Raw genomic sequence first — 25,037 nt, 5'->3', positions numbered from 1 at the left:
GATTCTCAAGACATATCACTACTAGAAAAATGTGAATTTTCCAGGAAAATTTTCCACAGATATATTATCAGTGGCAGTTCCCACTGCAATTTAAAAAAGCTCACTGGGAAATGGAAGGATTTTCTTTTACCCTTTTTTTAAAACGTTCCCACATACTATATGTGGGAATTATTTGGCGCAAAAAAAGTGCAATTTGTTTCCCACCGGATAAGTGGGAATGCAATTTTTTTCCCACCGAATCAGTGGGAAATACATTAGAAAAATTACTATATAAAATTGTTAAACTTTTTCCAATGAAACGGTGGGAATCTAAAGATAAAAAATTATTTTAATGTTCTCACAGATGCAATGGGAAATGGAAGAGTTTTCTTTTACCTTTTTTTTAAAACGTTCCCACAGACTATAGGTGAAAATTATTTGGCGCAAAAAAGTGTGCAATTTGTTTCCCACCGAATCAGTGGGAATACATTAGAAAAATTACTATATAAAATTATTAAACTCTTCCCAGTGAAACGGTGGGAATTTAAAGATAAAAAAATATTTTAATGTTCCCACAGATGTAGTGAAAAATTCAAAATTTTAAAATTTAAATTTTGGTCCAAAACACCCACGAGGTTAAAAAACTTTCACAAAAAAAAAATATTTAATAAGACAATTCCCACAAATATTCCCAGTGAATCAGTGGAAATGTCTTTCCTATTATAGTATATCTCTTCTTCTTTCTTTTCATTTTCACTCTCATTCTCTTCTTTGCAAATCCTCCATTCTTGTCTAAGGAGCTTTCACTCATGTAAAATCAAAGGTTAGAGGATTATTATTAGATTTTGAACTCGATTTAGTTTTATGAAGCCTGGAAGCTTTTCCTTTCATATAATAGTTATAATTTTTTTGCATAATACTTTCAAACAATCGTTGGAGGAGTTCATTGAAAGCCAACCAATCAATGATTAAGGAAAGCCAATCCAATCATCCCAGGAGAGTTATATGAACTTGCGGAATTTCAAACAATCATTAGAGGAGTTCATTCAATTGGATAAGATTGAATGCTAAATTTTTTATTTGAGTGTTTAGTTGCATTATTGGTTTATTGTATTTTTATTTTTGTTTGATGTTTATAAAATGGATCAGAATCAATGCTGAATTTTGTATGTGAATATTTAATTATATTTAGGCTTGTTGTTGGTGGTTGTATTTTTTGTTTGGAAGGTGGTGCAGTATAAAAAGCAGCACAATACACAAAAATATTTTCCAGACTTCCCACTGAATCCATGGGAAGGTTCGTCCTTTTAGTTACAGATCTTGCATGATTCCTAGTGATATCGGTGGGAAAGTTCATACTTTTATTTTCATTACATGCATTTTTCCCACTACTTCCCTAGCTAATATATTAAAATAATAAAAATTACTAATAATACTTCCCACTGATTGTTGGTGGGAAACTTCACTATTTTTCCTATTAAATCTTCGCTAGGAAAATCGTGGGAAACTTCCCACTACTTCTCTGGGAAGTTTTTTCCCACTAGGCCTTTTTCGGGTGATCCGTTTCGGTGGGAATGCGGTGTGAAAACTCAATTTTTCCACTAATTTCCCACTGATTTTGCCGTGGAAAAACCATGAATTTCTAGTAGTGTATGACTGGAGAAAAGAAAAACTTTCTCTCACTGACAGCCTTCCAATGAGGAAGTGTGTCATTTGAAAATGGAAAAAAGGGCCAGATAACATGTATTGGTAAGGTTGGTAAGTCACCCTCTCATGATATAGAAGATGTGTATTATGTGGTAGGTCTTAAACACAATCTTCTTAGCATCTCTTAAATGTGCGACAAAGGAAATGAGGTAAAATTCAATTCCAAAATTTGCACTGTCACTAAGCTTGATACTGAAGAAATTGTGTTAAAGGGTAAGAGACATAACAATATCTCCAAGATATCGGTTATGTTACTTCCCCAGAGGGAGCACACATTCTTGAGTGTAGTGGAAGATGATCCACTGCTATGGCACAGAAAACTGGGACATGCCAGTATCTCTCAACTCAACAAGTTGGCAGCAAAGGACTTGGTCCTTGGGCTACCTAAAGTTGAGTTCACCTCTGACAAGGTATGTGATGCATGTATTAGGGGGAAACATGTAAGGTCATCCTTTAAATCTAAAAAGTTTGTAAGTATTTCTAAACCTCTGTAACTCCTTCAAATGGACCTGTGTGTACCAATGAGAATAAGGAGCAGGGGAGGTAAGAGGTATGTGTTTGTGATTGTTGATGACTTCTCCAGGTATACCTGGACTTTGTTCTTGGGATCCAAAGATAAAACCTTTGATGTTTTTTTATGTATTTTTCAGAATGATTCAACAAAAGCTATGGTGCAATGTATTAAGTATAAGAACTAACCATAAAACTGAATTTGAAAATTCAAAATTCCTTGAGTTTTGTGGCTCACATGGTATTGGCCATAATTTCTCTGCACCAAGAACTCTACAATAAAATGGGATTGTAGAAAGAAAGAATAGATCCTTAGAAGACATGGGGAGGACCATGTTGATTTCTAGTGAACTGGCTAAGAGTTTCTAGGCTGAGGTAATCAATACTGCTTGCAACCTACTAAATAGATGCATGGTCAGACCCATTCTTGAGAAAACTCCCTATGAGTTACTTCGAAGAAGAAAACCCAACATCACTCACATGAGAGCCTTTGGGTGAAAATGTTTTGTGCATTATAATGGGAAAGAAGCTCTACATAAGTTTGATGACAGAAGTGATGAGGAAATTTTCTTGGGTTACTCTCCACATAGTAAGGCCTATAAGGTTTTTAATAAAAGAACTATGTGTGTGGAAGAAAATATTCATGTTATTTTTTATGAATCTAACAATTTGGCTGAGAAAGGTCTGCAGGATGAAGATTATGACATAGGATTCACTGGTGATGGAGATACAAAGGAATCTGAACCTCAGCATGAAGATGGATCTGAAAAGCACAAGGAAATTAACAGTGATCATAAGGAACAAGAAGAAGAAAGAACTACTCTAACTGCTAACCAAACTAATGAAGCCACACCCACTGAGCCTGCTCTTTTAGGTCACTCCTCGGGTGACTCTTCTCTGGGTATACAGATCAGACCATGGAAGCATCAAAGTTCACATTCTCTTGAGAATATCATCTCTGATCCAATTGCAGGAGTAAAACCAGGTCTTCTCTAAGAAATTTATGTGCACTCACAGCATTCCCCCCACAGATTGAACCTAAGATCATCAAAAAAGCTCTAAAGAATCCAAACTGGATCATAGCCATGCAAGAGGAGCTAAATCAATTTGAGAGAAGCAATGCCTGGCACCTGATACAGAAACTCAAGAACAGAACTGTCATAGGTACCAGATGGGTGTTGAGAAACAAGTTGGATGAACAAGGAAATATCACAAGGAACAAGGCCAGACTGGTGGTTCAGGGATACAATCAAGATGAGGGCATGACTATGATGAAATATTTACACCTGTAGCTAGAATGGAGGCTACAAGAATGTTGATAGCCTTTGCTGCCCACATGGAGTTCACCTTATATCATATGGATGTAAAGAGTGCCTTTTTGAATGGTTATCTGAAGGAGGAAGTGTTTGTCAAACAACCTCCTAGATTTGAAGGTGAAGAATTTCTTGACTATGTGTCCAAACTGGATAAAGCTATTTATAGACTGAAACAGGCTCCAAGAGCTTGGTATGAAAGGCTCTCAAAATTTCTCTTAGCCAACAACTTTGTAAGAGGAAAGGTGGACAACACTCTATTTCTAAGGAGCAGAGGGAAGAAACTCTGATTGTGCAAGTGTATGTGGATGACATTATCTTTGGGGCTACTAATAAAGTAATGTGCAAGGAATTTGATGGGATGATTAGAAATGAGTTTGAAATGAGCATGATGGGTGAATTGAACTTCTTTTTGTGGCTGCAAATCAAGCAAACACCTACTGGAACCATGATACATTAGCAAAAATATATCAAAGAACTACTGAAGAAGTTCAACATAGACTCCTCTAAGTCAATTGACACACCCATTGCAACTGCAACAAACTTGGACCTTGATGAGGAAGGGAAAAATGTGGAACATAAACTATATAGAGGAATGATTGGATCACTGTTGTAACTCACATCAAGTAGGTCTGATATAGTGTTCAGTGTGGGATTATGTGCAAAATTTCAGGCAAATCCCAAGGAATCTCACTTGAAGGCTGTCAAAAGGATACTAAGATATCTCAAGGGGACCCTTGACCTCTGTCTATGGTATGCCAGAGGATATATCTTTGATCTTGTTGGTTATGCTGATGCTGAGTATGTAGGTTTTCATGTTGACCGGAAAAGCACTTCAAGAACAACTCATTTTCTAGGTTCTTGTTTGGTGTCTTGAGGAACCAAGAAGCAAAACTTAGTGGCCTTATCTACAGCTGAGGCTGAATATGTGGCAGCAGCATCCTGCTGTGCTCAGTTGCTATGGACAAGACAACAGCTAAGGAACTATGGTATATTTGTTGATTGTGTTCCCATTTTCTATGATAACACCAGTGTCATAAACATTGCTAAAAATCCATGTCAGCACAAGAGAACCAAGCACATTGACATTAGACATAACTTTCTTAGGGACAATGTTGAAAAGGTGAATATCTCAATTAACTTTTTAAAAACTGAAAATAAAATTACTGATATTTTTACTAAAGCTCTGAATAGAGATCACTTTGAAAGGAATATACTAGAACTAGGTCTAATCAACTCTTCCCATTAAGATGAATCCTAGTGATTGGCTAGAAAAGGCATAATTAGATATAGATAATTAAGTACAATGTGTTTGATTCAACTTTATGCTTGTATTAAACTCACACACTTGCTTGGAAAATATGGCTGATAACTGTGTTGTATGATACGAATATAAAGTGCTGAAACTTTATTGCAGAAACAAATAAGGAGTTGCTAAGGAGTTGGTTCTTTGACTCAGGTATGTGCCATACTGTCTTAAGTCACTAGGACTTTATATCCTAAAATTATACCTATACTCAGACTTCTAATTCCGTTGGCATCACTTCCAGTCATTTTCTAGTCAAAGAGTAAGGGGCAATCCTAGTATAATTAGAGCTCAGTTACTCCTGCAATCCTAACAGTCAAAGTAACCGTTATAAGAGTCCCGTTAGAACTCAAAATCGGTCACCTTCTCTCTTCCAGTCAAATCAGGAGTAACGCCTTTAAAAGGCTCTTATGATCAGCTTCTCAAATATCATTGTTTCTCTCAAACCCTAAGCAATAATCAAGAGCAATTATCAAGAACTAATTCTCCCTTTCTCTTCTTTGAGTCTCTAATCTAATCACCATGCCTAAAGCCAGTCAAACACCCTCTAAAGCCAAAACATCAACCAAGGCTGAAACACAACCCAAAATCATGAATCCCAAATCGAAGAAAAATGCCAAGCCATCAAGGGAACCCACACCCACATATGTTCCTTTTCCTTCGATATCGTCAACTATACCTACATCATCATCTCATGTTCCTGTTGTTCCTATCATCCCCACCTCGGTTGTATCCCCTTCTCCAAAACCAGCCACCTATGCACCTGAGCTTACTGCGAAAAATACCTTTAAGTCAACAAAGGTCAAGCCACTTCAAGAAAATCTGTCAAGAAAGTGCTTGATGCTGTTACGCCGGGTGACACTGTAGCCAAGGAATTTGTGATTCAGGGGAAATCAGTGCCAGTCACTACTGATCAGGTACAACATCCTCCTTCTAAATTAGATATTTTGGTGTCTGCTATTGATGTTGCACACCTAGATACTCTCCCACCCACAGGTAAGAAGCCACAAATAGAGAAATTCACTGTAGAAAAGGGTGTAGGTGATATGGGGAAGGAGGTAGATACTACTGTCGTGGAGCCTGTGGTTGAGGGGGAAGGAAGTAAAGAACATGTGCAAAAGGAGGCTTCTGATGGCCTTTCTTTTAGTGGGACTGAGGATGAGGAAGATGATGAGGGTGAAAAAGAAGAAGAAGTTTTGAACAGTCATCAGGAGCATGATGCTCAAAACATGGAGATGAGAAGGAGAGTGATACAGATGATAAGACAGGTGAACAGATTAATGATTCTTTAAAAGAAGAAAATCATAGTGAAGAAGATGACGACTCTAAAAGTGAGGGTGAGGGTGTATGAGGTAATGAAGAAGATGGAAATGTGAGTGAGGAATCTGAAGGTTCCATGGCCATTGGGAACACTGTCATAGACCCTTCAGAAGAAACTAGTGAAGAGCTAAGGGCTTAAGAACCTAGGTCTCTGTTAACTCCTTTCACTGGAGATTAAGAAGTTAGCAGTGATGAAGATGATGTGCCACTATCTGAGGTAGGGAAGAAACCCACGAAGACCCCTGTGAAAGCTATAAAGTTAGTAGTCTCAACAAGGAAAGGAATGGGTCCTCCTTCCAGAACATCTCTTACAAGGTGTAAAATAAAGGTTGTTGATGCACAAATCATTAAGGGGTCTAGAAGTGCAAATAAGGTCTCAATTGTGGAATCTGTTGTTGAGGTGGATAGAAAAGATGAGTCTGACTCTATCTTGCTAGCTATTATAACCCCGTTCTCCCATTTACTGCTCAATTTATGCTTTATAGTTATTTTATGACTTACCGGGTTAGTGAGTTTAGGTCCGAAAGGAATTCGGAGTGAAATAAGACACTTAGTCTCATAATTGAAAATTAAGTTAGAAAAGTGGACCGGATATGGACCTATGTGTAAACGACCTCGGATTTTAATTTTGATAATTCCAATAGCTCCGTATGGTGATTTTGAACTTAGGAGCGTGTTCGAAAAATTATTTGGAGGACCGTAGTGGAATTAGGCTTGAAATGCCGAAAGTTAAATTTTTTAAAAGTTTAACCGGGGAGTTGACTTTTTGATATCGGGGTCGGAATCCGATTCTGAAAATTGAAATACCTCCGTTATGTCATTTATGACTTGTGTGCAAAATTTGAGGTCAATCGTACGTGATTTGATAGGTTCCGGAGTTATTTGTAAAAATTAGAAATTTCAAAGTTTATTAGGCTTGAATTGTGGTGTAATTCATGGGTTTAGCGTTGTTTGAGGTGATTTGAGGATTCGACTAAGTTCGTATGTTGTTTTAGGACTTGTTGGTATATTTGGTTGAGGTCCCGAGGGCCTCGGGTGAGTTTCGGATGGTTAACGGATCAAAAGTTAAACTACAACAGCTGCTGCAATTTCCTTCTGTTGGAAATTTCTTCTGCCAGAATCGAGCCCAGATGCGAGCCCAGAATTGAGCCCAAATAAATCGAGCCCAGAATCAAACCACGATCGAGCCCAGGGTCGAGGGCCACGATCGAAGGCAGGGTCAAGGATCAGGATCGAAGCCACGATCGAGGGTCGAGGGCCACGATCGAAGGCAGGGTCGAGGATCAGGATTGAAGGCAGGGTCGAAGGCCAAGATCGAGGCAGAACCGAGGTTGTCTGGCCAAAATTATAAAGCAGGGACTTCATCCCATTCGCCATTTTTGACAAATTGGAGCTTGAGGAGAGGCGATATTTGATAGATTTTCAACAAAAACTTGAGGTAAGTCCCTTGTGATCATTTCTACTCCATAATTTTGAATTATCATTGAATAATCCGACTAGATTACATGATTTTGAGGTGTAAATCGGAGATTAGAACTTAGAAATTTGAAAATAAGGTTTGTAGATTTGAGGGTTGAGTTGAGGTCAGATTTTGGTAAAATTGGTATGGGTAGACTCGTGATTGAATGGGCTTTCGAATTTTGTAACTTTTATTAGGTTCCGAGACGTGCGATTTTTTAGCTAAAATTCGAATTTTTATGGAAAATTATATTTTTCATATGGAATTAATTCCAATAAATTTTATTGACTGAAACGAATTGTTTGTGACTAGATTCGAGGCATTCGGAGGCCGATTTGCGAGGCAAAGGCATAGCAGAGTGAAGAATTTCACGCTCTGAGGTAACTAACAGTTATAAATCTGGTCCTGAGGGTATGAAACCCCAGATTTTGTGTCATGTGATTATTTTGGAGGTGACGCGCATGCTAGGTGACAGGCGTGTGGGCGTGAACCGAGGGGATTGTGACTTGGTCCGTCCCGTGAAACTGTAAAGTTCAATAACTTGTTGTTAGCTATATGCTCTCTATGTGTTTAAGAAATTTGATTGTAAATCATGTTAGAAATCATGCTTAGGCTATGTGATAGTACTATTGGGACCCACAGAGGTCATGTACTTGTTGAATTATTTGCTAATTGCTATCTTGTGCTCAGTCATGATTTTACTTGCGTATCATACCTCAGTCTTTCTTGATATTTGTTGACACATTATGTTATCTTTGTTTGGGCTGATCTTTTTGATTTCTGAGAGCCCGAGAGACTAAAGAGGTTGAGGACTGAGTAAGGTCGAGGGCATGTCGGTGAGGTAAGGATATTATGGCACGTGAGTTGTCCGTGCAGGATATTATAGCACGTGCGTTGTCCATGCAGATTATGGCGCTTGGGCTGTAGGAGCCCCTCCGGAGTCTGTACACCCCCAGTAAGCGCGGGTACCCATTGAGTGTGAGTGTTGAGGGCTGAGAGCCGAGTAGTTGAGTTGTTGTGATGAGTTGAGTGACTGTCGCCTGAGAGGCTGTACTTGCTTTGCATTTGTTATTGCACTTGATTGCTATCTGTCATTATTGTGAAATCTCTGAAAGATTTTATATCCAGATTACATGAAATTGAACTGTATAAAATTGATTTGACTTAAACTGCCGGATTTGAAAGCATGTCTATTTTTTGCTGGAATTACTCAAAGTGAACTATAACTGTGTAGCTCGTCATTATCTTTAGTTCCTTAGTTATTATTGTTACTTGCTGAGTTGATTGTACTCATACTACACCCTGCACTTCGTGTGCAGATCCAAGTATTTTCGAATATAGCGGGTGTTGATCATTTCGCGCAGTTGATCTTCAGGAGATTCTGAGGTAGCTGCCATGTTCCACAGACCTTGTCTCTCCTTCTCTATCTCCTTGTTTACTGTATTTGGTCTCAGACTATTATAAACCGTATTTTCCAGGCCTGTATTCATATTAGATGCTCACATACTCAGTGATACCAGGTTTTGGGAAGTGTGCATGTCAGTAATTGTGGAATTTTGTATTGTATTAAATTATATGTTTTTCAAACTTAAAAGAAATTGTGGTTTATCGAGATTATCGGCTTGCCTAGTATAGAGATAGGCGCCATCATGACAGGTTGGGATTTTGGGTCGTGACAAGTTGGTATCAAAGCCCTAGGTTACATAGGTCTCACGAGTCATGAGCAGGTATAGTAGAGTCTTACGGATCGGTACGGAGACGTCTGTACTTATCTTCGAGAGGCTGCAGAACCCTTAGGAAAATTTCACTTTATTGTATTCTGTCATGCGAATTTGTTGATTCTAGAAACTAAATTTCTACTATTATATTCTCTCACAGATGATGAGGACACGTACTACCGGATCGGACGGTCAACCACCAGTGCCACCAGTTAGGGCCGCGAGAGGCCGGAGCTGAGGTAGAGGCCGGGGCCGAGGTAGAGGTCAAGGTATAGCTCGTACCACAGTTGGACCATCACCTGTAGTACCACCAGTTGCTCCAGCTCAGGAGCAGATTCCGGATATAGCTGAGCCGACGGGATCAGCTCAGGCACCAGCTGTGTCTATTGAGATACCAGGCCTTCAGGAGACTTTGGCAAAGATATTGGCAGCCTGCACTGGTCTAGCTCAGGTGGTTTCGGCTCAGGCCGCACCTGCCACTTCTCAGGCCGGGGGAGTACTCATACCCCTGTTGCCCGTACTCCAGATCATATAGCATATGAACTTCATATACCGGGAGCACTACTAGCCCAGCCGGTTGTAGCCGCTCAGGTCCCGGTAGTTCTTGTTATGGTAGATGATGAGCAGAGGAGACTTGAGAGATTTTAGAGGCTTCGACCTCCACCTTTTAGCGGTGCTGAGTCATAGGATGCCCAGGGTTTTCTGGATAAGTGTCAGCGGATGCTTCGGACAGCGGGTATTCTGGAGACCAGTGGGGTCTCATTCACTACTTTTCAATTTTCTGGGGCTGCCTTCAGATGGTGGGAGTCTTACGAGAGGTGTAGGCCGGTCGATGCAGCACCCCTTACCTGGCAGCAGTTCTCCGGTCTATTCCTGGAGAAGTTCATCCCTCAGTCACGCAAAGAGGAGCTGCGCAGGCAGTTCAAGCAGCTTCATCAGGGCGATATGTCCGTGACATAATATGAGATGAGATTTTCAGAATTGGCCCGTCATGCTATCTGGTTGATTCCCACAGACAGGGAAAGGATCAGAAAATTCATAGATGGCCTCACTTTTTTGCTTCGATTACTCATGACTAGAGAGAGAGTGTCTGGTGCTACTTTCGACGAGGTTGTTGACATTGCTCGTCAGATTGAGATGGTTCGCAGCCAGGAGCGGGTTGAGAGGGAGGCTAAGAGGCCTCGTGGTTCCAGTGATTTCAGCGGTGTTCCTTCAGGGGGTCAGTTTTACCGCGGTAGGGGCCTTTCTTACAGACACGCTCAGGCGGGTCATCCAGCTCATCGTGGTGCATCAACTAGCCATGGTTCTTACAGTGCTCACTCAGGCTAGTCTTCATTTAGTGCACTATTAGCACAGAGTTCTCATCATGCCTCGTCTGCTCAGACTTCTACAGGTAATTCTTCGGGTTATCAGAAGTAGCAGTTCTGTTAGAGGAGGGGTTATTTCGAGTGCGGAGAATTGGGTCATTTCAAGAGAGATTGTCCTAGGCTGTTAAGTGGGGCTCCATAGCAGAGTTCTCGACCAACGGCACCAGCACCAGCAGTTACGTCACCCGTCCAGCCAGCTCGGAGTGGGGGTTAGGAAGCTAGGGGTCGCCCAAGAGGGGGAGGCCAATCAGGTGGCGGGCATGCTCGACTCTATGCTTTTCCTGCCAGGCCTGATGCTGTTGCTTCAGATACAGTGATCACAAGTATTGTTTAATTGTGCCACAGGGAGGCTTCTATATTATTTGACCCTGGTTCCATTTATTCATATGTATCATCATATTTTGCTCATTATCTGGATATGCCCTGTGAGTCCTTAGTTTTACCTATTTGTGTATCTACACCGGTGGGCGATATTATTACTGTGGATCGTGTGTATCGGTCGTGTGTGGTAACTATTGGGGAACTGGAGACTAGAGTTGATCTCTTATTACTCGGTATGGTTGATTTCGATGTAATCCTGGGTATGGATTGGTTGTCTCCATGTCATGCTATTTTGGACTGTCACGCAAAAATCGTGACGTTGACGATGCCGGGGTTGCCAAATGTTGAATGGAGAGGTTCTCTAGATTTTGTTCCTAGCAGGGTAATTTCTTATTTGAAGGCCCAACGTATGGTTGAAAAGGGATGTTTGTCATATTTGGCCTTTGTGAGAGATGTTGATGCTGATACTCCTATTATTGATTCAGTACTGGTCGTGCGAGATTTTTCGGATGTATTTCTTGCAGACCTGCCGGGTATGCCACCCGACAGGGATATTGATTTTGGTATTGACTTGGTGCAGGGCACTCAGCCCATTTCTATTCCTTCTTATCGTAAGGCACCAGCTGAGTTAAAAGAATTGAAAGAGCAACTTCAAGAACTCCTTGAAAAAGGATTTATTAGGCCTAGTATGTCACCTTGGGGTGCACCAGTTCTGTTTGTGAAAAAGAAAGATGGTACTATGCGGATGTGCATCGATTATAGGCAGTTGAACAAAGTTACGATCAAAAATAAATATCCCTTGCCACGTATTGATGATTTATTTGACCAGCTTTAGGGAGCGAGGGTGTTCTCCAAAATTGATTTGAGATCTGGGTACCACCAGTTGAAGATTCGGGATTCGGATATTCTGAAGACGGCATTCAGAACTCGTTATGGCCACTATGAATTTCTTGTGATGTCTTTTGGGCTAACCAATGCCCCAGCAGCATTTATGCATTTGATGAATAGTGTATTCCAGCCATATCTTGATTTATTTGTAGTGGTATTTATTGATAATATTCTGGTGTACTCACGTAGCCAGGAGGAGCATGCACAACACTTGGGTATTGTATTACAGAGGCTGAGGGAGGAGAAACTTTATGCCAAATTCTCTAAGTGTGAGTTCTGGCTTAGTTCGGTGGCATTCTTGGGACATATAGTGTCTAGTGAAAGAATTAAGGTAGATCCGAAGAAAATAGAGGCAGTTCAGAATTAGCCCAGACCATCTTCAGTTACTGAGATTCGGAGTTTTCTCGGCTTGGCCGGTTATTATCGTCGCTTCGTGGAGGGATTCTCATCTATTGCATCGCTTATGACTAAATTGACCCAGAAAGGTACTCCGTTTAGGTGGTAGGATGAGTGTGAAGAGAGCTTTTAGAAGCTCAAAACAGCTTTGACTACAACTCTAGTATTAGTATTGCCTACAGGTTTAGAGTCTTATACTGTGTATTGTGACGCGTCGCATATTGGTCTCGACGCAGTGCTGGTGCAAGATGGTAGAGTGATTGCCTATGCATCCAGATAGTTGAAGGTACATGAGAAGAATTATCCAGTCCACGATCTTGAGTTAGCAGCTATTGTTCATGCCTTGAAAGTTTGGCGGCATTACTTGTACGGTGTCCAGTGTGAGGTATATACCGATCATCGGAGTCTAGAACATTTATTTAATAGAAGGATCTTAACTTGCGGCAGCGAAGGTGGTTGGAGTTGCTTAAGGATTATGATATCACTATTCTCTATCATCCCGGAAAGGACAATGTGGTGGCCGATGCCTTGAGTCATAAGGCGGAGAGTTTGGGAAGCTTAGCATACTTACCGGTAGCAGAGAGGCCTTTAGCCTTGGATGTTCAAGCCTTGGCTAACCAGTTTGTTAGATTGGATGTTTCCGAGCTGAATCGAGTTTTGGCCTATGTGGTAGCTCGGTCTTCTTTATATGATCGCATCAGAGAGCGCCAGTATGATGATCCACATCTGCTTGTCCTTAAGGACACAATTCAGCACGGTGATGCCAAGGAAGTCACTATTGGATATGACGGTATATTACGGATGCAGGACAGGCTATGTGTGCCTAATGTAGATAGTTCGCGTGAGCTGATTCCCCAGGAAGCTCACAGTTCGCGGTACTCTATTCATCCAGGCACCGCAAAGATGTATCCGGGTTTGAGGCAGTACTATTGGTGGAGGCAAATGAAGAAAGATATAGTTGGGTTTGTATCTCGGTGTTTAAATTGTCAACAGGTAAAGTACGAGCATCAGAGACCGGGCGGATTGCTACAGAGACTTGAAATTTCGGAGTGGAAGTGGGAGCATATTACCATGGACTTCGTAGTTGGACTGCCACAGACTTTGAGAAAGTTTGATGTTGTTTGGTGATAGTATATCGGTTGACCAAATCTGCGCATTTTATTCCAGTCGGTACTAATTATTCTTCAGAGCGGTTTGCTAGGATTTATATTCGCGAGATTGTTCGCCTACACGGTGTGCCAGTGTCCATTATTTCAGATCGGGGTACGCAGTTTACCTCACAGTTTTGGAGGGCAATGCCGCGAGAATTGGGCACACAGGTTCAGTTGAGTACAACATTTCACCCTCAGACGGACGGACAGTCCGAGCGCACTATTCAGATATTGGAGGATATGTTATGCGCTTGTGTCATTGATTTTGGGGGTTCTTGGGATCAATTTCTGCCACTCGCAGAGTTTGCTTACAATAATAGCTACCAGTCAAGCATTCAGATGGCTCCGTATGAAGCTTTATATGGTAGACGGTGTCGGTCTCCGGTGGGTTGGTTTGAGCCTGGTGAGGTTAGAATATTAGGTACTGACTTGGTTCAGGATGATTTAGAGAAGGTCAAGGTGATTCAGGAACGGCTTCGCACGGCGCAGTCTAGGCAGAAGAGTTATGCTGACAGGAAGGTCCGCGATGTTAATTACACGGTTGAGGAGAAGGTTCTGCTCAAGATTTCACCCATGAAGGGTGTGTTGAGGTTCGGGAAGAAAGGCAAGGTGAGCCCTCGGTATATTGGGCCTTTTGAGATACTTAAGAAAATTGGGGAGGTGGCTTATGAAATTGCTTTGCCACCTAGTCTATCGGGTGTTCATCCAGTGTTCCATGTATCCAAGCTCCGAAAGTATGTCGGGGATCCGTCTCATATTCTGGATTTCAGTACAGTACAGTTGGATAGTAATTTGACTTATGATGTGGAGTCGGTGGCTATTTTAGACCGACAAGTTCGAAAGTTAAGGTCAAAGAGCATAGCATCAGTAAGGGTGCAGTGGAGAGGCCAGCCAGCTGGAGAAGCTACTTGGGAGATTGAGTAGGAGATGCGGAGCAAATATCCACACTTATTTGAGACTCCAGGTATTATTCTAAACTCGTTCGAGGATGAACGTTTGTTTAAGAGGGGAGAATGTAACGACCCGGCAGGTCGTTTTGAGTATTATAACCCCGTTCCCCCATTTACTGCTCAATTTATTCTTTATAGTTATTTTATGACTTACCGGGTTATTGGGTTCGGGTCCGGAAGGAATTCGGATTGAAATGAGATACTTAGTCTCATAATTGAAAATTTAAGTTAGAAAAGTGGACCGGATATGGACCTATGTGTAAACGACCTTGGATTTTAATTTTGATGATTCCAATAGCTCCGTATGGTGATTTTGGACATAGGAACGTATCCGGAAAATTATTCAGAGGTCCGTAGTGGAATTAGGCTTGAAATGACGAAAGTTAAATTTTTGGAAAGTTTGACCGGGGGGTTAACTTTTTTATATCGATGTCGGAATTCGATTCTGAAAATTGGAATACCTCCGTTATGTCATTTATGACTTGCGTGCAAAATTTAAGGTCAATCGGACGTGATTTGATAGGCTCCAGAGTCATTTGTAGAAATTAGAAATTTCAAAGTTTATTAGGCTTGAATTGTGGTGTAATTCATGGGTTTAGCGTTGTTTGAGGTGATTTGAGGATTCGACTAAGTTTGTATGATGTTTTAGGACTTGTTGGTATATTTGGTTGAGGTCCCGAAGGCCTCGGGTGAGTTTCGGATGATTAACGGATCAAAAATTGAACTACAACAGCTGCTGCAATTTCCTTCTGTTGGAAATTTCTTCTGCCAGAATCGAGCCCAGAAAATCGAGTCTAGATGCGAGCCCAAATAAATCGAGCCCAGAATCAAGCCACGATCGAAGGCAGGGTCGAGGATCAGGATCGAAGCCACGATCGAGCCCAGGGTCGAGGGCCACGATCGAAGGCAGGGTCGAAGGCCAAGATCGAGGCAGAACCGAGGTTGTCTGGGCAAAATTATAAAGCAGGGACTTCGTCCCATTCGCCATTTTTGACAAATTGGAGCTTGAGGAGAGGCGATTTTTGATAGATTTTCAAAGAAAACTTGAGGTAAGTCTTTGTGATCATTTCTACTCCATAATTTTGAATTATCATTGAATAATCCGACTAGATTACATGATTTTGAGTGTAAATCGGAGATTGGAACTTAGAAATTTGGAAATAATATATGTAGATTTGAGGGTTGAGTTGAGGTCGAATTTTGGTAAAATTAGTATGGGTAGACTCGTGGTTGAATGGGCTTTCGGATTTTGTAACTTTTGTCAGGTTTCGAGACGTGGGCTCCACGGGCGATTTTTGAGCTAAAATTCAGATTTTTATGGAAAATTGTATTTTTCATATGGAATTAATTTCAATAAATTTTATTGACTGAAATGAATTTTTTGTGACTAGATTCGAGGCATTCGGAGGCCGATTTGCGAGGCAAAGGCAGAGCAGGGTGAAGAATTTCACGCTCTAAGGTAACTAACAGTTATAAATCTGGTCCTGAGGGTATGAAACCCTAGATTTTGTGTCATGTGATTATTTTGGAGGTGACGCGCATCCTAGGTGACGGGTGCGTGGGCATGCACCGAAGGGATTGTGACTTGGTCCGTCCCGTGAAACTGTAAAGTTGAATAACTTGTTGTTAGCTATATGCTCTCTATGTGTTGAAGAAATTTGACTGTAAATCATGTTAGAAATCATGCTTAGGTTATGTGATAGTACTGTTGGGACCCACATAGGTCACGAACTCGTTGAATTATTTGCTAATTGCTATCTTGTGCTCAGTCATGATTTTACTTGCGTATCATATCTCAGCCTTTCTTGATATTTGTTGATGCATTATGTTATCTTTGTTTGGGCTGATCTTTGTGATTTCTAAGAGCCCGAGAGACTAGAAAGATTGAGGACTGAGTAAGGACGAGGGCCTGTCGACGAGGTAAGGATATTATGGCACGTGAGTTGTCCGTGCAGGATATTATAGCACGTGAGTTGTCCGTGCAGATTATGGTGCTTGGGTTGTAGGATCCCCTCCGGAGTCTGTACACCCCCAGTGAGCACAGGTACCCACCGAGTTTAGGTGCTGAGGGCTGAGAGCCGAATGGTTGAGTTGTTGTGATGAGTTGAGTGACTGTTGCCTGAGAGGCTGTACTTGCTTTGCACTTGTTATTGCACTTGATTGCTATCTGTCATTATTGTGAAATCTCTGAAAGATTTTATATCTGGATTATATGAAATTAAACTGTATAAAATTGATTTGACTTAAACTGCCGGATTTGAAAGCATGCCTATTCTTTGCTGGAATTACTCAAAGTGAACTATAACTGTGTAGCTCATCATTATCTTCAGTTCCTTAGTTATTATTGTTACTTGCTGAGTTGGTTGTACTCATACTACACCCTGCACTTCGTGTGCAGATCCAGGTGTTCCCGGACATAGCGGGTGTTGATCATTTCGCGCAGTTGATCTTCAGCAGATTCTGAGGTAGTTGTCATGTTCCGCAGACCTTGTCTCTCCTTTTCTATCTCCTTGTTTAATGTATTTGGTCTCAGACTATTATAGACCGTATTTTCCAGACTTGTATTCATATTAGATGCTCATGTACTCAGTGACACCAGGTTTTGGGAAGTGTTCGTGTCAGTAATTGTGGAATTTTGTATAGTATTAAATTATATATTTTTCAAACTTAAAAGAAATTGTAGTTTATCGAGATTATCGGCTTGCCTAGTATCGAGATAGGCGCCATCACGACAGGTTGAGATTTTGGGTCGTGACACTAAGTCTTCTAAACCAAAGAGAAAGGGTACCAAAGTTACAAAACCCGTTGCCCCTTCTGCAAGAGCCAGACAAGAAAGAATGTGCCAGCTGCAGTTGATCGACTCATAGAGTTCAAGAACAGAAAAATGCTAAATGGGAAGATTCTTGCAAGCACAGAAGGGGTTGCTCAACTAGATGAAAAACTTGAGCTACAGGGGTGGAAGCACATGTTTGTCAAAGCTTTCCCCCTATTATGTGTTCCTGCTATGGTGGAGTTCTATGCAAATTTTAACTTTGATGGGAAGCTAGTCAAGAGTAAAGTAGGGGGCTTTGAAATGGATTTTGATGTTGAGGAGTTGGGGATGCTTCTGAATATCCCCTCCTTCAGATTTGACAATTACTTGAAGAAAAAGTGGCCAACCATAGACAATGATGTTGACACTGACATTGTGGTCACAAGGAAGTTCTCCCAAAAGTTTGAACTAGATACTCCCCAGAAAGTGTACAAGACAGATATGACTCCCTTCCACAAATTATTATTTCATTTTGTCAATTCCTGCATTCTTTAGAGCTCTGAGAGAAGGCATGAAGCTACTCTGCTGGACATGGATGTGATGGAGCTTCTTGACACTGGTAGACCTATAAATCTTCATAGCCTGATGATTCAGCACATGGCAAGAGCTGCAGACACCTCCAAAACCAAGCATGATATGCCTTATAGTTTCATGTTGACTGAGTTGTTTGACAAGCTCAACATTGCCTTACCTGAGCTTAAGTTTGTAAACCACAATGACGTCTTGGATGTTGTTACCCTCAAGCAGTATAGGTATGAGGAGGTCAAGGATAGAGGACCCACAGGATTTGCTATTCTACCTGGGAACAGTAGGGCTGCAGAACTCAGCAAGAGGTTGGAATTAGTTGTTGAAGAGAATGCCAAGCTTCGTGAAGACAATAATGAGTTGAGAAAGGAAACAAAGCAACTCAGGGAAGAGCTTAGAAGAGATAGGGAGGCTCATATCCAACAGATTTCCACACTTATGAAAGCTTTGACCCCCTCTGCTTCTCACTCATGAACCTGTTCCTTCCCAGTGTCCTTAGATCTTTTGCTATTCTAGTGATGCCTTATCTTTCTTTTCTTTTTTTTCTTTTTTTTTTTGTCTTAGTCTGAGTAGTTTATAGTATGCTTAATTTATTTTGTTCTAATGATGAAGACAAGGCCCTGGGCTTCTTTTGGCACTACTTAACGTCTCTTTTTGCTCAGCTTTACTGCTTTGTACTATATTGGCTCATCACCCTAGTCTATTTGCCTTGATATTTCTTAAGCTTGTGTTGTAGCCTGTTTGGCCTTAAACCTTACACTATATGTGCTTAATGTCTAATATTGTTTTGTATTTTTGATGATACCAAAAGGGGGAAGATAAGGTTGGAAGGTTGTTATGAACATACATGTCTGTCAATAGTATTGATTATCTGGTTCTTTGATGTGATTACCTGGTTCTGCTGTGTACAAAGTTTGTCATCACCAAAAGGGAGAATTTATTGAGTATTGAAATTTTAATGATTAACAGGTCATGACTAAATGTTTAAAGACCCAGGTCCTCAACGTAGTTGCGTAATTGTTCTGAAGAACCGGCTCCTCGGGAGAAAGGATTAGCTCCTCATGTTGATACTTATACGTCTGTACAAGACAGTAATGTTATCTCAAAGTTACTCAGGTTCGAGTTTGGTGGAAGAAGCCTGCTATAAGTTATAAGGGTCGCTGCTCAAGAAGATATGGATAATTCAGTCAAAGACAAAAGTCTCAAATCTTGTGGAATTCTTGGAACAGTATGAATCCTATCGAAAAGGAAGCTGACTATGAATAGGACTCCTTGAAGAACTCAAGTTGAAGCGTTTAAATATGATTGACTTTGGACTTCTAAACTATCCTTTTATACATCAACAAAGAGTTATAAGTCGTTTACTCGAGTCGAGTACTTGCATTGTATTCTTCCTGAGTCAGTATAGTGAATGTGTTTTAGGAAATTGAGTTGTAATCAAGTGTCATAAACAATTAGTGAGTTGGAGTGATTGTTTTGCCTTACAAGTTAGAGTAACTTATAAATCAAATAGGAGTAATAGGAGTACTGGAGAGTATTTAATTACAGTCTTGTAATTGATACATTTTGGCTCATTGTTCAAGTGGAGTTGGAGTTGAAAATCCTACGTGGTAGGTCGTGGTTTTTGGATATTTTGAGCCAGGTGATTTTTCACGTAAAATCGTTGTGTTCATTTTATTGCTTATTTACTTTACGCTTAAGGAATACAGTAAAGAACCAAGTTTTTTAGTAATCAATACGGACACTCAAACTAACGGGATAACTTGTTTCCCAATCAAACGGCCCAAGTGTGAAAGTCTTGCTCAGCATAAAATTAGTAATCCAAAAGTTTACGTTCTCTGCTTTCATTGACCATAAATGCAAGTTTTACATTTGTGATGACTGCTAATATACCAGAAAAAAGAAGTTGGTTCATTGCGTCAGCAGTACATGATTAGTAGATGGGATGAGTTTATTTCACGTTTAGTTGTGATAAAATCGTGGTATAACTAATCCCAAGATAGTAGTGTTTCTTTATCCCTATGGAAGGATGGGATAACTAATCATGGAATAATTAATCGTGGAATGAATTGTTTCCCAATCAAGTGGCCCCTAAGGCCATCTCCAACCCTTGCCTCCATTTTCTCCTCCAAAATGGAGTAAATTTACTCCGACCATTACTCAATTTTTTACTCCAAAGAAGAATATTTCATTTTATATTCTTCTCTCTTCAATATTATATTATTATTTTTATTTAAATTTTATTTTTTTATTTCTATTAAATAAATTCTATTTTTTTTTCTTTTTTACATATTCATCACATATAATTTAATATAAAATTATTTTATACCATAAATTTTTAAATAATATAATTTGTAAGCAAATATTATAGATTATATATATTAACGGATAATTCAAATAAAATTGAAATCATTGAGATACAAGATAATTAAATACATATTACATTATGGTAAAATTCATATTAAATATTACATAAATATTCAACTTCCATCTCTAGTATGCTCCCATAAATGATCTATTAATGAATTACGAAATGCAAAATGAGCATCTTTGTCCTTAATTTTTTTGTGTCGAGCTAAAAATTGCTCAAATCGGTGATTTTCATCTACTACCATTTCTACCGTTGGAGGTGGACGTTCCCAATCATCTTTAATTGGTGCATTAAGATCACGTTCATCCTCTATTATCATGTTGTTTAGTATAATACATGCAGTTATTATATCATGTAACACTTATTTTCTCCAAAAGCGTGATGGTCCTGCAACAATTGCGATTCAAGCTTGCAAAACTCCGAATGCACGTTCAACATCTTTTCGACATGATTCTTGTTTCATTGCGAAATATTTCTTCTGTGGCGAACGTGGGTCACGATTAACTTACAATTTTACATAAAAATAATAAATTTATGAAAATTAATTTATCAAAATTATACACCAAAGTTAAGATGTAAAATTAATATTATAAAGATATTACATAAGCATAATTAGGTATATATAAAGAGATAAATAAAAAGAGTTAAATAATAAAAATAATAATAAAATAAGAATGAATAGTAACGGAGGAGATGAATAGTATCAATCCATATTTGAGGTAACACTATTCATCCCCATTTTGGGGGCAAAAATGAGGGAGCATATTCAGAAAATAGGGGAGGGTTGGAGATGGCCTAAGTGTGAATGTCTTGCTCAGCTTAAAATTAGTGAATTTTTGTTTCCGCTGTTTAATTTGATGGAATTGGTTTTTTTATTTATTGATATAATTGGATGTCACGTTGATACTAACTGATCTGTTACCTTCGAATTCGTATCTTGGCTTGTTTGTTGATACTGATCTCATATTAATAATGAAAAATTAGCTAACTAACGAGAAAAATTCGTTTCTGTATTAACAGCATTATTATCTTGTCTACTGTCAATTAATCGAAAAGAGCTGTACCTTTAAATTGTAAATTACCATGCTCTGTTATTTCTGAATGTATTATTTGCTATCTAAACAGATAAAATTGGATTTCTAATGTTGGTGCTTGATTGCTGATCACAACAAGAACTTCGCTCTTTAGCACTAATACAACCAAATAATGCTTGAAATTTTATAAGCCACAGAAATTGAGATCAGAAAGCAGAAGTAAATCGAGGCCCAGCAAAGATGATTATCACTACTTAATTAAGATGATTAACACTTGTTAATTAAGTGCTACCCTAATGCTGGGTAGATACAGCATTATTAATGATGAGAGACTAGCTGTTCAAATGCTGGAGTTGCTGTGAAAGGAGCTCAAAGTTTTGGCAGCTTGAGCTCGCAGAAGTTGCTGGTAATAGAGAGCAGCAGCCAATGCTCCCAGAAAGGGTCCAACCCAGAAGATCCACTATGAAAACAGATAAGGGAAATATTATGAGACTAATTAACTTTAAAAGACAGTTCGAATTAGAACTATATAAATACTTACATGGTCATTCCAAGCTGTGGTATGGTTGTAAATGACAGCAGCTCCAAAACTCCTAGCAGGATTGATCCCAGTTCCTGTGATGGGAATAGTGGCCAAATGAACCATAAACACCGCGAATCCAATTGGCAATGGTGCTAATACCTGTGGAGAAAGAAGGTAACGAATAGCAAAATCATAGTATAACACTAAAATCTTCATCTTTAATTTATGATTTAGACATGCATTTGTTACTCGCTGCAGTCCACAGAGACTATAATCTCTTGTTTAGGTGGAGTTTATCTTTGACAGAGACTTTAAATATTCTTTTTTTTGTTGTCAAAAAGTATGATGTATTTACTGATTTCTATAGCACTAGTTTACGAGCATCGGCACCCTCAAGTGCACACTAACAGATTAAAATTTGAGACCTTAGTAACCAGGAGGCTAAGGCACCTAGCGGTGTGGCCTATAGTGTGGTCAATAAAGTGATCGGTACAATCCCTGGAGATCAGAAGGATTCATCGGTAAAGAGCTTTTATCATTGAAGTTCAAAGGGTGTAACCTTATTCGTACCTCCGATATGCACTCCAAATCTCTATGTTATTGAACTAATTATCCATATGAATCCCGTAATTAAGACGCATTCTCTAGGTTAACTAAAGACTTAGTAGTATTAGATAAAATTGTATATATGAAATGTGCAAAGCAATCAAACAACTTTCTCAAATAAAAGATAGTGAATATTATTTTGTAAAATTAAGGACGAAGAGGACTTACGGGGACGTGGGAATCACGTGAATTGCGTTTGGGGTCGGTGGCGGAGAAGACGGTATAGACAAGAACAAAAGTGCCAATGATCTCAGCACCCAATGCTGCGCCAGTTGAGTAGCCAACTGCAACGGTATTAGCACCGCCGCCATGCGTGTTATAGTCATGCTTCATAAACCCTTTCACTAAGCCAACGCCGCAAATGGCTCCTAAGCATTGCGCCACCATATACGCCACCGCTCTCAGTAATGAAACCTTCCTTGCCAGTAATAGCCCAAATGTTACTGCTGGGTTTATATGCCCACCTATACACATTCGTTAACCCCGAAAAAGAAATTTCATGATTGCCGTCATAATTTGTTTTTATCATGTTTAATTACTTTATGGTTAAAGCGTACTTGTCATTTAATTGAAACAATTCTTTTGTTAGTATCCTATTCAACTTTAGTAGGGGCATGAGTATTTTCAAATTATCTGTGTACTTTAGTAAGTGCCTTGTATTAAATTCAAGACAAAATTATTTGATGGACTGAGAGAGAGGAGGGTGCGGGAAAGACAAATAAGAAGATTGTCTTTTCTTTTCCTTCTTACGTATCTTTTTCCTCTCCAAAATTATAAGTTAGCGTTTTTAATCTGTGACTTGCTAACTTTGCCTGAAAACCAAAAAAAAACTTCTCATCCTTATCTCTATTATTCTGCAACATGCAAAGCAATGGAAATTTTGACAAAAAGTATGAAAATATTGAACTTGAACTTACCACAAGGCACAAGACACCTTCTTTAAAGTTCAAGCCTCTAAACTTACAATTCCGTGGTTAAAAGTTTGAACAATAATGTTGTTTCAACTTTCAAAGGCAGATGCATCCTCCTACTGGAGGTTCATTCAACACCACTTTGTGGAAAAAGATTCAAAATAATATATGTTAATTATATTTTTTGAAAGATATAATATCTATATTTATGATAGATCGACACAATTTGAAAGTAATATAAATTAGTACTATCAATTTAAACCTCTATAACTCCAGAAGTTAATTATAACTTCACACATATAATAAGTTGAATTGTAATAAGGCGGACACTACTTGGGTATACGTAGAATAGTGCATACGCTTAACGGAAAAATATCAAGAAGAACTGAGTACCAGAGATGCCAGCAGTACAGTAGACAAGAACAAAAATCATGCCACCAAAAGCCCATGAAATACCAAGAAGTCCAACGCCGTCGCAGGGACCAACTTGCTTCTTGTGGCCAATAACGGTAGCGACGCTAACGTAGAGGAAAAGAAAGGTGGCAACAAATTCAGCAATGAGGGCTCTGTAAAAAGACCATTTCTTCAGCTCCGCCGTATCAAACAGCGGAGCTGCTGGCGGATCCACATAGTCTCTCGCCATGTGTCTTCCTATTTTTCCCTTCTTAATTATTTAGATGTTGGAAAAGAGAATTGTGAAGAGGATATATATAAGAATAGATGGCAGCAAAGAAAATGAAAGCTACCAGAGGTGTGTGGATTACAAGCTATAAAGGAGTGAATAAATTGATACAGAAAAAAGTGAACAACACATGTATCCACATCGGGATATTATGGCAACGTGATTATTTACGTAAGCTCCAAAAGTTTTTCAGTGTGACGTTAACTTGTATCTGAATGACCCTGCAATAACATGGATATACGGCTCCAGATCCTATGATTTGTCTATGATCGTTTCATTTGTTAATTACTAATTATACTTTCCTTAGCTTTATTTGTACATTATCAATATTTGAGCTCTTCTTGAACCAGCTAGGGCAACTATATATGGACCGTATATAACCAAGAGAGATTAGGGCATCTGACATCCTACCTCTATATATGTATCCTATATGATTGTCACAACTCATCAAAATGATTTTTGACGGAAAGTCTTAGAGGCATTCTCTTGTCTTTGATATATACTACAGAATAATTTACAACATAAAACCTCCTGATCATGCAATTTCTGATAAGTGTCTAAATAATTGATCAAGTTGACTATGTCAATTAGCAAAAGGTAACAAACAAATAGGAAAAGGATGGAAAATCTAAAATATGAGAAAAATTTATCATACACTTGATAAAATATGAATTATTACTCCTTAATTACGTAAGGGGAGATTGCAGAGTACATAAATTTATTACTAAGATGTTATGCACATCTGAATAGTAACGTTGCTCTTTGGCTAAATTAATTGTTCTCTCCTCATTTCCTGCTCGCGTAAACTAGGGTGGTTAAGAAAGTAACATTTGCACCAAGCAAGCAGTGACTACAATTGTAAGTATTTACCATTCTTTTCGGAGAAGAGTTTTTCCGGAAGGAAATTTTATCACTTATAGGAAAAGTTTACACCCTATTTATTATAAATCAAAATGCTTTTAAAATATTATTTTCTATACCTATCTTTTATTTTTTACAGCAAAATAGGTATTTATAGTATACTATACCATTAAGGCATTAAATACGCTATGTACCATTTTTCTCTTTCATTCTTTCAGTTATTTTCTCCCAAAATCACAGCAAAATATTTCTTCTTTCTCTCTCCACGATCTCTCTCTCGCAGTCACAACAAGATTGTATTCGCGATTTTTAAAGCACGATTCTCTC

General features: G+C 39.2%; 1 protein-coding gene across 3 annotated transcripts in view; it reads right to left on the bottom strand.

The window, feature by feature from the left end:
* Nucleotides 1–23,852, bottom strand: part of LOC104104618 (aquaporin PIP2-7-like) — a 78,862-nt gene extending 55,010 nt beyond the window's left edge. The window contains exons 1-4 of one of the 3 annotated variants that reach the window (XM_009612755.4): nucleotides 23,561–23,850; nucleotides 22,425–22,720; nucleotides 21,669–21,809; nucleotides 21,225–21,587 (exon numbers count right to left, since the gene is read on the bottom strand). In XM_009612755.4, coding sequence (XP_009611050.1) covers nucleotides 21,468–21,587; nucleotides 21,669–21,809; nucleotides 22,425–22,720; nucleotides 23,561–23,810 — 807 coding nt within the window. In that variant the 5' untranslated portion in view covers nucleotides 23,811–23,850 and the 3' untranslated portion in view covers nucleotides 21,225–21,467. Of the gene's footprint in view, nucleotides 1–21,224; nucleotides 21,588–21,668; nucleotides 21,810–22,424; nucleotides 22,721–23,560 lie in introns of those variants that run through there. The other 2 variants (XM_018773592.3, XM_018773593.3) reach the window with 2 other exon arrangements.
* Between the last annotated feature and the right edge of the window lie 1,185 nt (nucleotides 23,853–25,037).

This window comes from Nicotiana tomentosiformis, chromosome 2 (assembly GCF_000390325.3).
Source record: "Nicotiana tomentosiformis chromosome 2, ASM39032v3, whole genome shotgun sequence".
Classification (NCBI taxonomy): Eukaryota; Viridiplantae; Streptophyta; class Magnoliopsida; order Solanales; family Solanaceae; genus Nicotiana; species Nicotiana tomentosiformis.
This window is presented reverse-complemented; position numbering and strand designations above follow the sequence as displayed.